The sequence below is a fragment of the Leopardus geoffroyi genome, chromosome D2 (assembly GCF_018350155.1).
Source record: "Leopardus geoffroyi isolate Oge1 chromosome D2, O.geoffroyi_Oge1_pat1.0, whole genome shotgun sequence".
Taxonomy (NCBI): domain Eukaryota; kingdom Metazoa; phylum Chordata; class Mammalia; order Carnivora; family Felidae; genus Leopardus; species Leopardus geoffroyi.
The window spans coordinates 6,614,265-6,628,452 of record NC_059334.1 but is presented as its reverse complement, the minus strand read 5'-3'; the positions used below and the strand labels follow the sequence as shown (position 1 = coordinate 6,628,452).

The 14,188-nt window shown below is 43.2% G+C and overlaps 1 protein-coding gene across 4 annotated transcripts in view; it reads left to right on the top strand.

Moving 5' to 3' along the window:
- ASAH2 (N-acylsphingosine amidohydrolase 2) overlaps positions 1-14,188 on the top strand; it is a 100,435-nt gene that overhangs the window by 66,676 nt on the left and 19,571 nt on the right. For 3 of the 4 annotated variants that reach the window (XM_045439420.1, XM_045439419.1, XM_045439421.1), the window contains exons 9-16: positions 536-680; positions 2,235-2,360; positions 6,302-6,388; positions 8,560-8,664; positions 8,803-8,884; positions 10,933-11,048; positions 12,100-12,194; positions 13,373-13,412. In XM_045439420.1, the coding sequence (XP_045295376.1) occupies positions 536-680; positions 2,235-2,360; positions 6,302-6,388; positions 8,560-8,664; positions 8,803-8,884; positions 10,933-11,048; positions 12,100-12,194; positions 13,373-13,412 (796 nt within the window). The remainder of the gene's footprint in view (positions 1-535; positions 681-2,234; positions 2,361-6,301; positions 6,389-8,559; positions 8,665-8,802; positions 8,885-10,932; positions 11,049-12,099; positions 12,195-13,372; positions 13,413-14,188) is intronic. The other variant, XM_045439422.1, reaches the window with a different exon arrangement.

Genomic DNA, 14,188 nt, shown 5'->3' with positions numbered 1-14,188 from the left:
CTGTGCGCTTACTGTGTTGTTCCTTCCCCCTGGAATGCCCTTAAGAATTAATTGCTAGTCATCTGTGATCCCCAAACACTTTATGCCTATTTTTTATAACGTTTGTCACACTGTACTAAAGCCATTTGTTTACATCTTTGTCTGACCCTGGGTGTAAGGAAGCTCCACTGTGTTCAGAACTGGGCACATGGCAGGGTTTCCGTAAAGGTCTTCTGAATTAGATAGGATTGACTTCAATCATTGTTATGTGCACCTGTCTTGAAGGACAAGGTCGGCACCCATACAATGCTTTAGGCATATCGTCTGATCGCTGACTGTTTAGTTTTGTATTTTTAACTTACGTAAATGCCTAGACTTTTTGAGTGTATTATTCGTAAGCTAAGCTCATCATCAGTGAAATAACCTAAATGTGAAAGGCCTACCGTTGAAAACGTTTTTTTGTTGTTGTTGTTGTTGTTGTTGTTTTTTTTCCTGCTGGAGAAAACCAAAGCTCGCAGGCATTGTTTTGACTCCATCACCTGGTTCTCTTCCTGAGCCGAGGGCTCCTTTTCTCTTACAGCTGGTTTGCCATCCACCCCGTCAGCATGAACAATACCAATCACCTTGTCAATAGTGACAACATGGGCTATGCATCTTACCTTTTTGAGCAAGAGAAGAACAAAGGATATCTACCTGGACAGGTGAGATTTGGGTCATTGAAAACATCATCTTAATTCATTAGATCCTCATTCGTACAATGCTCAGAATAGCTGATTCACATCTTCAGTGTAAAGTGTCATCAGGCACATCACATACTAATATGCTTGGATAAAAAGAATTCTCCATCCTCCCTGAGAGGGGAAGAAAAATTAACAATGACTGTGTCAAGTGCTGACATCTGTAGCTTCATAAAGTTGCAATTAGTTAGAGAAGGAAGGCCAAGCTCAAGATTTTTGCAATACGTGATACTTTTTGATCGGCTTGGGAATATGATCAACCGGCTTGATGTTAACTTTTCTCTTCAGAGCTATCAAAGTATTAAGTACCTTCTGAGTAGCGTTAAGAACCTGAATGAGGAGGGGACAGGTGATGAATCTTTTCTGTGGTCCAGATTTCCCTGTTAATGGCGGATTTCCTTTTAAGGAGTTTCGTCTTACTTTCTTTTAATAAGCCCCAAGGGAGAGACGACCCTAACCCACCAGACTTGTTATCGTAACTTTGAAATGCAATGAGGGATGGAATCAGAGATGGGGGCCGGAACTCAGTCCATGTCCCTCAGAAATCTCCTCAGCTCTGGGTCAATTACTGACTACAGATAGCTAAGCGGTTGTGGGAGGGGGGGGCTGCTCTGTTGGATCCTAAGGTCCAAGTCCCAAATGCCAAAGAAGATAGGACGATAAGAACCCCAAGCCCTTGACTAGGATAAATGTCTAGAAAGTGCAATGATACCAAAGTTATTAGCCCCATGAACATTCATAGTGATCTTTTAGCTCCTGACTGATAAAATGCTATTTTTTTTTTTTTTTTTTCATTTTAGCCTGCATTTCAGGGAAGAGAAAGGAACTTCCCATTTATGATCACTGGCTGGGGGCATTTTGAGATAAGTTATCTTTTTGGTGTAAAAAAAAAAGACACATGATCTCCAATACCTGCTTATTTCTTTCCCTAAGAAAATTGAAGTCATGGAAGGTAGAATTAGATCAGCTGAGTTGAGGTTAAAGTCTTACACCACCCAAAAGGTTATGTGCTGTTACTTCAGGTTGAAGAGCTAAAAGAAAAGATACACGGAGGTAGATCTGGATGGTGAATGCTATATTTAGGTTCAGTTTTGCCACAGGAACATCTGGATTCATATTTTCTTTTTAAGCCAGTAGGGATGTTTATTTTTCAAGGAGAAAGGGACCTCTCAGCTCCAGACACAATACCAGGAAGCAGTTTGATGAGTCAGCATTTTATACCGTGTTGTTGTATGCTGTGTTTCTTGTCAAAATGTTTCTGTTTGTGGCACAGAGTTGAAACTGTCCTATTTGAAACAGCTTTATTGATCATTGGAATATCATGAGCGTGATAACATGTACACTGACTGCAATGTGAATTTTTTCGCAAAGTTTCTCAGAATGTCCTACCTCCTCCTTTTATTGTGCTCAAATGGTTTTGAAGAGTTCCCCAGAGTGGATGGAATGTTTGTGTTTTGAATGGAATTCATTGTGGGAAATAAGAGAGAATAAAAGGCAGTTGGATGTTTCTTTTGGCAGGGACCCTATGTAGCAGCCTTTGCTTCATCAAACCTCGGAGATGTGTCCCCCAATATTCTTGGCCCGCATTGTGTCAACACAGGAGACTCTTGTGATAACGCCAATAGCTCTTGTCCCATCGGTGGGGTAGGTAACTATGACATGAGATCTTTGTGTTTGCATCTCATGTGCATTTTAAGTATTCACTATTAACTTATAATTGTGTGCAGGCCTACTGACCTCTCAGGAGCACCCACTAAATTTCGATTGGATAAAATTCTAGTTCTCCATTGGATTGACTCTTAAGTGTTTTGAATGGTGAGGCAATTAGTAAATGTCCGAGATGAAATACCCTTGCCCAAACTTGGACAGTCTGAAACATTTCACCTTGGCATTTCTGATATCACAAGTTAGTACCAGAAACTGCTGGCCTGAGATGTTTCTCACTTGTGAAGTCTACAGCATTACACACACACACACACACACACACACACAAAACACATCAACATTTTTTTTTCTTTTCTTTAAAATCACAAACAACAGGGGTGCCTGGGTGGCTCAGTCGGTTTAGCGGCCAACTTCGGCTCAGGTCACGATCTCACAGTTTGTGAGTTCGAGCCCCGCGTCGGGCTCTGTGCTGACAGCTCAGAGCCTGGATTCTGTGTCTCCCTCTCTCTCTGCCCTTCCCTTGCTCATGCTTGCTGTCTCTCTCAAAATTAAATAAACATTGGCATGCCTGATGGCTCAGTTGGTTAAGCATCTGACTTCTGCACAGGTCATGATCTCCTGGCTCATGAACTCGAGCCCTGTGTTGGGTTGTGCTGACAGCTGAGAGCCTAGAGCCCACTTTGGATTCTGTGTCTCCCCCTCTCTCTGCCCCTCCCTTGCTCGTGCTCTCTCTCTCAGAAATAACTAACTAGCTAACTAAATAAATAAACAAACATTAAAAAATAAAAATAAAGTCACAAACAACAAATCTTGCTGTCAAAACTCACACAACATGGAAAACCTAGAGGGCAGTAAAAAGTGAGTTCCTCTTCATTCCCTTCCTTCTCCCCCCTCCCAGGAAGTTACCACTATCCCACCTCTTCCTATATACTTGTCCACACATTCACGAACAAAATTTTACAACTTCTTTGTTGATTTTTTTAGCGGGACTGGGATTCGAGTTTTCCACCTGCTTTGTTGTCTTTAAAATTGTTTTAGGGCTGAACACAGGTCTGTGTGGCAAGATTTAAAGACTTACTATTATTAGTATGGCTTTATTTAGGCCACACCGTCATTTATTTCATTGTTTCCCTGCCACGTTCATTTAGATTTTTTCTGCCTTGACGTGAGAAGCAGATCGTAGTTTCTGGGCTCTTGTTCTTTGTGTTTATAGAACATGTCACCTGTGATATTACTTTTATTAAACGTCATTTCTGGGCTATTTATTCTATTCCCATCAATTCTACCCAACGGGTATTAGAGCGTAACAATTAGAGTTTTCTCTTATATATTACCAGTTTGGTATAGAAAGTCTTCCTTTGTTACTCTTCCTTTGCAAAATGTTCACACATCATTCATTCACATTCGATTTCAAGATTACTTGTTAAATTCCATCATTCAGAGAGGAAACGTTTAAATAAATTATGGTACCTGTTTGCAGTAGAATGTTATGTACTAACAAACTGTACTGTGTTGGAATATTGACTGTGGGAAAAAGCTCACAGTACACAATGTTGATTTAGAAAATCAGTATTTGGGGGGGCGCCTGGGTGGCTCAGTGGGTTAAGCATCCGACTTCAGCTCAGGTCACCATCTCATGGCTTGTGAGTCCAAGCCCCGCATCAGACTCTGTGCTGACAGCTCAGAGCCTGGAGCCTGCTTCGGATGCTGTGTCTCCCTCTCTCTCTGCTCCTTCCCGTCTGGCACTCTGTTTTTCTCTCTGAAAAATAAATAAACATTAAAAAAATTTAAAAAGGAAGAAAATCAGGATTTAATCTTGTATATTGATTATGATTGCAGTTTTGAAAATAAATGTATTGTAGTGAAAAGACAAAGTGAAACCCACTGAATTGTTAACCCTGACTTTCTCTGTTTGGCATTACTATGGCATTACAGGGGGGGTTTATTCTGTTGATTTTGTTTATTGTTTTTATTCTATTTATACACTTTTGTAGTTTCTTCCTACAGGAGAATACTTTTAATCAGTAAAAATTATCACAGAATCACACCCTCTCCCACGACAGAATTCTCTTTCTCTCCATTCCATTCCATCTGTTAGATTTGCTTCCCTCATGATTGCAAGATGGCAGTCAGTACTGAGGACGGTATATCCTTTTCTCCCCCCAAATATGGTAGGAGAGAGAGAAAACCCGTCTCTAACCATGGAATAAAAGTTCTTTTCCTTCTGATTGGGTCACGGGAGGTACATACCCATTCCTGGACCAAAACGGTTGCAGGGGAAATAGTGTGCTGACAGGCTCAGGCTGGGGTCCCTGACCAACCTTGGGGAGGTGCCTAGGGAATTACCACGGTCGTCTTAGACTTACCTGGGCTGGGGATGGAACCGTTGACTGTGAAAGACGCGATGCCTTTTTGAACAAAATCGTGATTCGCTTAAGAAACAGAAAGAGGGAAGTGGGCAAATGTTGCTGTATCTTTTGCTTTCATGTAGCTTCTTTCAACAGATTTTTTTTTTAAACTTCAGAAACTAGCTTTCATTAAAACAAAGCTATATACTTGTTAACAATGCAAACGATGTTGAGAAGTTCGGGAAATGAAACAGGTCAATGCGCAGCCTCTAACTCCACGATTAACCTGTTAAACCTTAAATGAACATCCTACTAGGCAGCCTTTTCGGCTCCCACGCTCCTACGTGTCTGCACAGTTGTACACAAATGAGGTCACGCGGGGAATGCTGTTCTCTAGCTGCTTTCTTATTTCCTGCGAATATACTTTATTTTTTTTAGTTTATTTATTTATTTTGAGAGCAAGAAAGAGAGAAAGAAAGCAGAGGAGGGGCAGAGAGACAGAGGGAGAGAGAGAATCCCAAGCAGGCTTCACGCTCAGCATGAAACCCAACACGGGGCTCGAACCCACAGCCCTGGGATCATGACCTGAGCCAAATTCATGCGTCAGACGCTTAACCCACTGAGCCTCCCTGGCGCCCCTCCAGTGAATACACTTTAAAACATCCTTTAAACGAATGGTACAGTTTTCAATTTTAGGTACCATAAGTTAGTTCACCGATCCCCTCGTGATGAATATTTTCTTTCCTTCCCTCCTCTCTCCCTTCTTTTTTCCTCCCGTCACATAAATGGACTACGTGTGTCATACATATTTTCACACGTGTATGAGTTTCACCTTAGGACAAATTCTTGCGAGCGAATTTGCTGTTCAAGGGAAAGCACAGTTCCCATGGGGGTGACCGTGAGTCCTGTCCCCAGCCACAGTGTGTGAGTGACCCTTTCCCCAAAGCCTCCCTGATGCCTGGTTTATCGAGCATTCAGTCTTTGCCAACAGAACAGGTGGAGTTCCTTTTTGTAGTTTAAATGTATATTTAATGAATCACAGGCTTGAATGTATTTTAATGTTGAAGAGAGATTTACATTTCTTTTTTGCAAATCACCTATTTTCATCTGTGTTCCACTGCGTATCCAGTAGGATTTTTTTTTTTTGCTTTGTTCCTGGCAGATTTATTGAGACATAAATGAGAGATAACATTGTATCATTTTAAGGCATACACTGTGATTATTCTGATACACATATAGGATGCTTTTTACTGCAAATAAGAGAAAACCCAACTCCATAGGGATGAATCAGAAGGTTATTAAGGAGGTGTTCATCCGCATTTTCTTGAAATGCTTTTTAATTTTCAATTATAGTATTTAAGTATCTGGTCAATGTCAACATTTTCTGGGGTCAGAAGGGAAGGATAGAGCCAGATTTATCTACTGATTTTTATTTTTTCCCAGTGGGTCACCTATGTGTTCCAATATAACGTTGACTGGGTTTCTGATTGGCTCAGATTCACTTGTGATTTTGCATTCCTTGAGATAATTGCTCCTTTCACCAAGAGCCCGTCTTGTCTCCCTGTGTTGTAGTCTGGCATGTGCATCGCTATGGGACCCGGACACGACATGTTCAACAGCACTCAGATTATCGGAGGGATCATATACCAGAGAGCAAAGGTCAGCCACGGGCCAGCCTTTCATGTTCATTTAACCTTGTTCTTTCAAATCCACGGGCAGCGCTCCTTACAGAGACGGTAACGGGAAGAGACAGCAGGAGCCCGAGCTGCGCCGTGGAGTCTGGAAGCCTGCTGTTCCAGGCCCGCGAGGAAGGCCGCTTCCGAAGGCACAAGACCCCCCTCTCGGACTGCCCCTCTGACTTCCCCAAGGAAGTGCTTTTAAAACCAAGGAGGCAGGGAAACATTCTGTTGGGGCCAGAACGCTTGCTTCCGACAGCATGGTGACAGACGGTGTAAGGATTCCAGGTAACGCGGTGTCAGACGTGACCAGATGGATCCGGACCCACCGGGCCACCTGGCCACCCTTCACTCCTTCAGTGTCAAGGCCAAGCAGAGCCATTCGCTCCTGCTCTGGAAATTCGATTCAGATGACTTCCTAGGCTTCAATACAGCATAGACTCTCCATTTTACATTTTCTTCTCTTTCCTTTTTAAAACATTTTTTGATGAGGACAGAATCTGGTCTTCAGTGAGATTACGAGGAGGTGCTCTCTGTTTCTCCCTCTGCTAAACTTTGGCTTCCATTTCCCCCCAAATTTTGTGTCAGCTCCTATGGGGACAGACATCGGATTTTTTTAAAAGTTTATTTGTTTATTTTGAGAGAGAGAGAGAAAGTGTGAGTGCGGAGGGGCAGAGACAGAGGGAGAGAATCCCAAGCAGGCTCTGAGCTGTCAGCACAGAGCCCGGCGTGGGGCTCGAGCCCACGGACTGTGAGATCATGACCTGAGCTGAAGTCGGACGCTTAATTGGCTGAGCCACCCGGGCACCCCAGATATCTGATTGGAAAGACAAAGGATGGGGGACCTGGGTGTCTCAGTCGGCTAAGTGTCCGACTTTGGCTCGGGTCATGATCTCACAGTCCGTGAGTTCGAGCCCCGCGTTGGGCTCTGTGCTGACAGCTCGGAGCCTGGAGCCTGCTTTGGATTCTGTGTCTCCCTCTCTCTCTGCCCCTCCCCCACCTGTGCGCTCGCGCTCTCTCTCTCTCTCTCTCTCTCTCAAAAATAAATAAACATTAAAAAATACTAAAAAAGAAGAACAGAAAAGACAAAGGATGACTTCAGGCTGTGGTATCCCCCATAGTTAAATCTCTTCCTTTGCCTGGCTCATTCCTACCTTTGCTGCACATGCGTGTGCACACGCACGTGCGTGTTTAAGTAAATATTTTGCTCCAAGGGCTCTAAAATGTTTCAGGAGCAAGTAAGGAAGAGCTAAAGTACCTTTAAAGCCATTAGACAGCAGCCAGCCTAGTTGTTGCACTTCCTGCTTTATTATTGTGGCATCATCAGAGGATTGTTCTAAATGAACAGATTCTATTTAGGGGAGGCACCTGTGACACACTTCAGTGTTATTGTCCTGGGCCCGGGAGTCACAGGGGTTCGTCTCATAGGCTGGAATCTCTTTTCAACAAGGCACACCTTTGCTTTTCGTCAGAAAGGCGGGCAGCAGCTGGTGTTACCCACGACTCACCTGAGAGCCCCCACGTGGTCGTAGGAGCGAGGATGGGGACAGAGTGGGGACAGTTAGGTGTCAAACAAAGGGGGCATGTGCTGAGGCGGGACCGGCCTACCGTGTCTGGTGCAGATCAGTTTCCGAACGCGATGTCTCCCATTTCCCTGCAAGGTTAAAAAAAAGTGTCAATTCACCCTGAAGGGAAGCAAAACAGAACAGAACATCAAAGCGTGGATGGTGGGTGGGGCAGACGACGTGGGTCGTGAAGTCTTTCCAGCTGTCCTTTGGTGGCAGGGAACTCACTCAGAGAATCCCTGAGGTTGAGCTCTCCTCCTGGCCAAGCCAGTGATGGGCCCACCTACTCCTAATCTTAAATTTTCTTGACCGTCTTTCAAGAGAGATGGAGGCCTTTTGGTGCCACGGGCCGTATCCCTAGACTTTCGTGTTTGCGGGGAGTAGACACAGGTCAATGGTCTCAGGGCCGCCACGAGTCTGGGAAGCGACTGGAGGTGGCAGAGGGACCCACGTGGGTAGTGGCCATTTCTAAGCAGCCAGCAAGCCTTGGCTGAGAGATGCTTTTCCAAATTGGTGCTTACGGGGTAATATCCGTACTGTTCATTTTAGCTCTTCTGCTTTCAACAGCGAGCCTGTGTGGGTTTTCTAGGAACTGTATGCCTCGGCCTCCCAGGAGCTGACGGGACCACTGGCCGCGGCCCATCAGTGGGTGAATATGTCCAACGTCACCGTCTGGCTCAACTCCACCCACACAGTAAGTGTCCCTGAGCCACACTGATCATGCCACGAGGGGAGAGCTCTGGGCCGATCTCAGGACTTATGGAAGTTTGACTTCTGTTTCTTGTTCTGTTGACTTCTCATCTTTGTGTCTGTTTAAAAATCTTCCCTTTAGGCCCAAACCTGTAAACCTGCCCTGGGCTACAGTTTCGCGGCCGGCACAATCGACGGGTTCGGGAGCCTCAACTTCACACAGGGTGAGGGGGCGTGTCGTGACCTCTGTGGTTCCGGGCTCTGAAGCATCAGGGCTCTGAAGGGCTTCGCTACAGCCAATACGTTTGTCATTTGTTACTGTTGCCTTTAAACACAGGGGCATGCGTGCTTTCCAGGTGTGCACGTGACAGCCAGATTTCCCAGGGATGGGTCTCCTGGAACACAGCTTCCACGGATTCACATAGAACGGGAGTCAGCTTTTCTTTGCATTTCAGAGTATGGATGGATGTTGCTTTTTTTTTTAAATTTATTTTTTTAATTTTATTTTTTAAATTTACATCCAAATTAGTTAGCATCTAGTGCAACAATGATTTCAGGAGGAGATTCCTTAGTGCCCCTGACCCATTTAGCCCATCCCCCCTCCCACGTCCCCTCCAGTAACCCTGTTCTCCATATTTCTGAGTCTCTTCTGTTTTGTCCCCCTCCCTGTTTTTGGATTATTTTTGTTGCCCTTCCCTTATGTTCATCTGTTTTGTCTCTTAAAGTCCTCATAGGAGTGAAGTCATATGATGCTTGTCTTTCTCTGACTAATTTCACTTAGCCTAATACCCTCCAGTTCCATCCACGTAGTTGCAAATGGCAAGATTTCATTCTTTTTGATGCCGAGTAATACTCCATTGTATATATACACCATAATTTCTTTATCGTTTCATCCATCGATGGACATTTGGGCTCTTTCCGTCCTTTGGCTATTGTTGATAGTGCTGCTGTAAACACGGAGGTGCGCGTGGAAAGTTCTTTCGTATTTTCTTTTGATTTCCTCCTTGACCGTTGTCAATTTATGATCATGTTGCTTCATTTCCACATATTTGTGAGTTTCCCAAATTTTCTTCTGTAATTTATTCCTAATTTCATTACATTGCGGTTGTAAAACATACTTTGTATTACTTATACCTTTTGGCGTTTGCTGGAGTTTGTTTCATGGCCAGCCTATAGTCTATCCTGGACAGTGTCTGTATGCACTTGCACAGAGTGTCTGTTATGTTCTTGCTGCGTGGACGGAGGTATCTGCGGGTACCTGTTAGGTCCACTTGGCTTCTAGTGCTGTTCACCTTTTCTATTGTTGGTCTTCTGACTCGTTGTCCCATCTATTACTGAAACTGGGATTCTTTTTTTTTTTTTTAATGTTTATTTATTAGTTTGAGAGGGAGAGAGAGAGTAGGGGAGGGGCAGAGAGAGAGGGAGACACAGAACCCAAAGCAGGCTCCAGGCTCAGAGCTGTCAGCACAGAGCCCGATGCGGGGCTGGAACCCAGGAAGCATGAGATCATGACTTGAGCTGAGGTTGGATGCTTAACCAGATGAGCCATATTACTGAAAGTGGGGTTATTAAAGCTCCAGCTATTATTATTGATTGTCTCTTTCTCCCTCCGTTTCTGTCAGTTTTGGCTCATGTGTTTTGGTACTCTGTTAATAGGTCCATATATGTTTATAAGTGTTATATTTTCCTAATGAAATATAGATTCTAAGTTCATAGGTTTCAGAGTTAATGTAACTTTTCCCCAGATTGTTGCTTTCATGTGTGATTTTTTTTTTTTTTTTTTACTCTGTGTGTGTGTGTGTGTGTGTGTGTGTGCGCGGGCACACACATGTGTGGATATTTAGGTGGGGAGGTAAGAGAGGCTCTTTCTTTGGACCACAAGCCAAACAATCAGTGCTTCAAGTTGGAGGTTGACGTTTTTAGTTTCTACAATGGGAAGAATGTGATTTAGTTTGTCAATCTACAGTTAATTATATCATTTTGTTTTTATTTGAAACATGAATGAGGAAGAGCAGTGGAAACAAAACCTTAAGGACCTTGAACAAAATACATTCTTTTATCCTATTGGCCACACCAAGGATCTAAATAAATAATGACTCCTGTTTTAGGAAGCACAGGAAATTTTGCCTCTTCTCTTATTCAATCTGTTTGGCACTCTTGGACAACAACCTTCATAACATCTTTGTAATAAAGTCACTGCTGTGCATTTGTCAAAGTGATGGCATTTTTTTTCAGAGCGTTAGAATCAAATTAGTGATAATATTCCTAACAGGGACAACAGTAGGGGATCCATTCTGGGACACTCTTCGGGATCAACTCCTGGGCAAGCCATCTGAAGAAATCAAAAGGTGTCATAAACCAAAGCCAATCCTTCTTCACACTGGAGAGGTAATGAATTTTGACTATGATGGTAAACTTAGCATATTGTTATTTTAAAACTTACCAATTGTCAGAGACAAATGATAGATCGTTACTGACATGGGAGTTCTTATTCAGATTTCACCACATCAAATGTTTAATATTAAAAATATGTGTATTAAGAATCACACTCTAAGGAATAAGAGGCATGATTATTAACTATTGTGACTTAGATTTTATGATAAATAACTGAAACGATTAAAACAGTGGAAAAGGAAAGTTAGATCAACATCTACCTTATTCAGGATTCATTGATGTTGACTCCAGGAAAGGAGTTCAGACACAATTCTCTGCAGAGGAAAACATCTCAGGTCCCATAAAAAAGGACGTGTCCATACCTCCATTTTCTCACAATTCAGGCAACATGTTTAACTAAAGCAATATTCTTTTAATACTGCTTTGGACCATGGATTTTCACATTCTGATCACCAAAACTTCACGTTGGTGTTCATAATGTAAGTTGTTGATGGGAAAAAATTTTAAATAGAGTTTTTTTCTTCCCCTAATATTCAATTAGAATTCTTCAGGAAGAAGAAAGAGAGGAAAGGAAGGGATAGAGGAAAAGCTTCCACACTAATCTGACTATGGAAAAGGATAGATTGTCTTGGAGAAAACTTGGAAAGCAAGGCAAGACTTGGTAACTGGACTCAAAAGGGAAATCATTAAGCTAAGCCGTTCCCATGGTGGTAGAATTACTTATTCACCTTGCACAGTCCTCTTTGGCTTATCTATTACACATTGTGATTCTACCATGCCAGGTCCACCAAAAACTTCACGGATGAGAAAGCAAGTTCAGGTCAATGGGGCATTGGCATTGAGATCCATATGTTATGACCAGATAGAATATTGAATATTACCTCATTAATTAGAAAGAAAATCTATGGTAGGAGGAGAAAGCACCGAAAAAAGTTGGAAACATTTAAAATCCTTTAATAAAGGGAATTCTCTGAGCATCATCTGTCGCTTGTCCATATACAGAGCAATATCCTTTCACACAGTTTTCACATTTGGGGTTTTTTAGCTGACAAAACCGCACCCATGGCACCCAGACATCGTTGATGTTCAGATGATCACCGTTGGGTCCTTGGCCATAATTGCCATCCCTGGGGAATTTACGTAAGTTTTCTTTGTTACTTTATAGTTAAAAATGTAATTACTGGGTATGTGTTTCTGTTGCAATCACTTCTTCTCGGAGGGTGGGGGGTGGGGGGCAGATAATTCTGCGCTGGCTCCTTTGTATCTCACTGTATCATACTCTTTTTTCAGTTTTCCCCACTTGGGATCTTGCGGCAAATTCTGAAACCCTGACCCTCCTTTTATCCCCACGACCGACTCTTCTCTTCCTTCAGCTCTTTGTTCAGATCTCTAACAGAGACGCCAGTCCTGCTGACCCCAGCTCACACTGTCCTTACCACCATCACCAAGTCCCCACAGTATCAGCAGCGGCCTCATCATTACAAGGACTGCTGCAATCGCCTTTTCATCCTTACTCTGTTTTCTGGTCCCCGTAGCCACTGTTGCCATCCCATTTCTTTTATTTGCTTGTTGACCATCTCCCACCCCGCCCCCCCCCCCCCCCACCGCCTACCCTGGAAAGTGAGCTTCATACCCTTGAATCCTTAGCCCTTAGAAGGGGGCCTCTTGGGGCTCCTGGGTGGCTCAGTCGGTTAAGCGTCCGACTTCGACTCAGGTCACGATCTCGCGGTCCGTGAGTTCGAGCCCTGCGTCGGGCTCTGGGCTGACGGCTCGGAGCCTGGAGCCTGCGTCCGATTCTGTGTCTCCCTCTCGCTCTCTGCCCCTCCCCCGTTCATGCTCTGTCTCTCTCTGTCTCAAAAATAAATAAATGTTAAAAAAAAATTTAGAAGGGGGCCTCTTATGTGGCAGATGCTGTGTTTTGTTAAGGACTCAATGAAAGAAGGAAACGGTAAATTCTTTGTAGGCAGGAGCACATACACTCTCAACTTGCCTCAGTTCTTGCTAACATTGAACGCAGACAGTACATTTTTTTTGGGTCAACGAATGGAAAATGATCGTCGTCTTTGCCAGTGATATTCACGGAGGGTCTTTCCCTCCTCCAAGTCGTCTGTTTTCAGTTGAGGATTTGTTCTGAAGACAGGACAGCCAGGGGGAAAGGGGCTCAAGTTTAGTTCTGCCTCATCATAGAGCTTGCACGCACCTTACCGCGTTGTGTTAAGAGCCAGGATCCTGCCTGTCTTTCGCCGCAAGTTTTTCTGTGGTCTTTTCATGCTTTTGGAGTTGGGAACCACTTAGATAACTCTGTTTTCTTGACTCAGGACTATGTCTGGACGAAGACTTCGGGAGGCCGTTCAAGCAGTGAGTTAAAAATGAAATAAAATATGTATACCTTTATATTTGGGGAAGAGAAAAGAATTCCCTAATCCTGCGATCTGATACCTTTTAAATTAATCGTTGCTAAGATGCCTAGAGTTTCACACACTTGAAAGTAATGCGTAGAGGGGTGCCTGTGTGGCTCAGTCGGTTAAGCATCCGACTTTGGCTCAGGTCATGATCTTGTGGTCTGTGAGTTCAAGCCCCGTGTCAGGCTCTCTGCTGACAGTTCAGAGACTGGATCCTGCTTCCCATTCTGTGTCTCCCTCTCTCTGTGCTCCTCCCCCACTCAGGCTCTGTCTCTCTTGCTCTCAAAAAATAAATAAAACATAAACAATTTAAAAAAAATAAAAAAGAAAGTAATGCATGGAGGTGAATATGAAATATTAGTGGTATAAAAATAAGCTTAAAAATGAGAAGGAAGCTATAATCCGGTTAAATATTTTATTGCTATATTTATCTATTAATAATTTAAAAATTGATAATGGTTTTACAGATCAAATAGTACATAACCCTACGTACCTTAATATCTTGAAGTTCTGTCTAAATAAAATCTAATCCATGTTAGGAATTCTGTATTTTATCTGCATTTATGATTTTCTTCCTATTCAGGAAGGTAGTGTAGATGGTTCTAAAATGACGTGATCATACTTAGAGCCGGAAATAACCACTACGGTCAGCTAGTATGCTTCTATTATGCCTTTTAAGGAAATGGGCTTAGCGTCTGTATTTTAGTAATAAGAAGATTCTATATCTGCAAA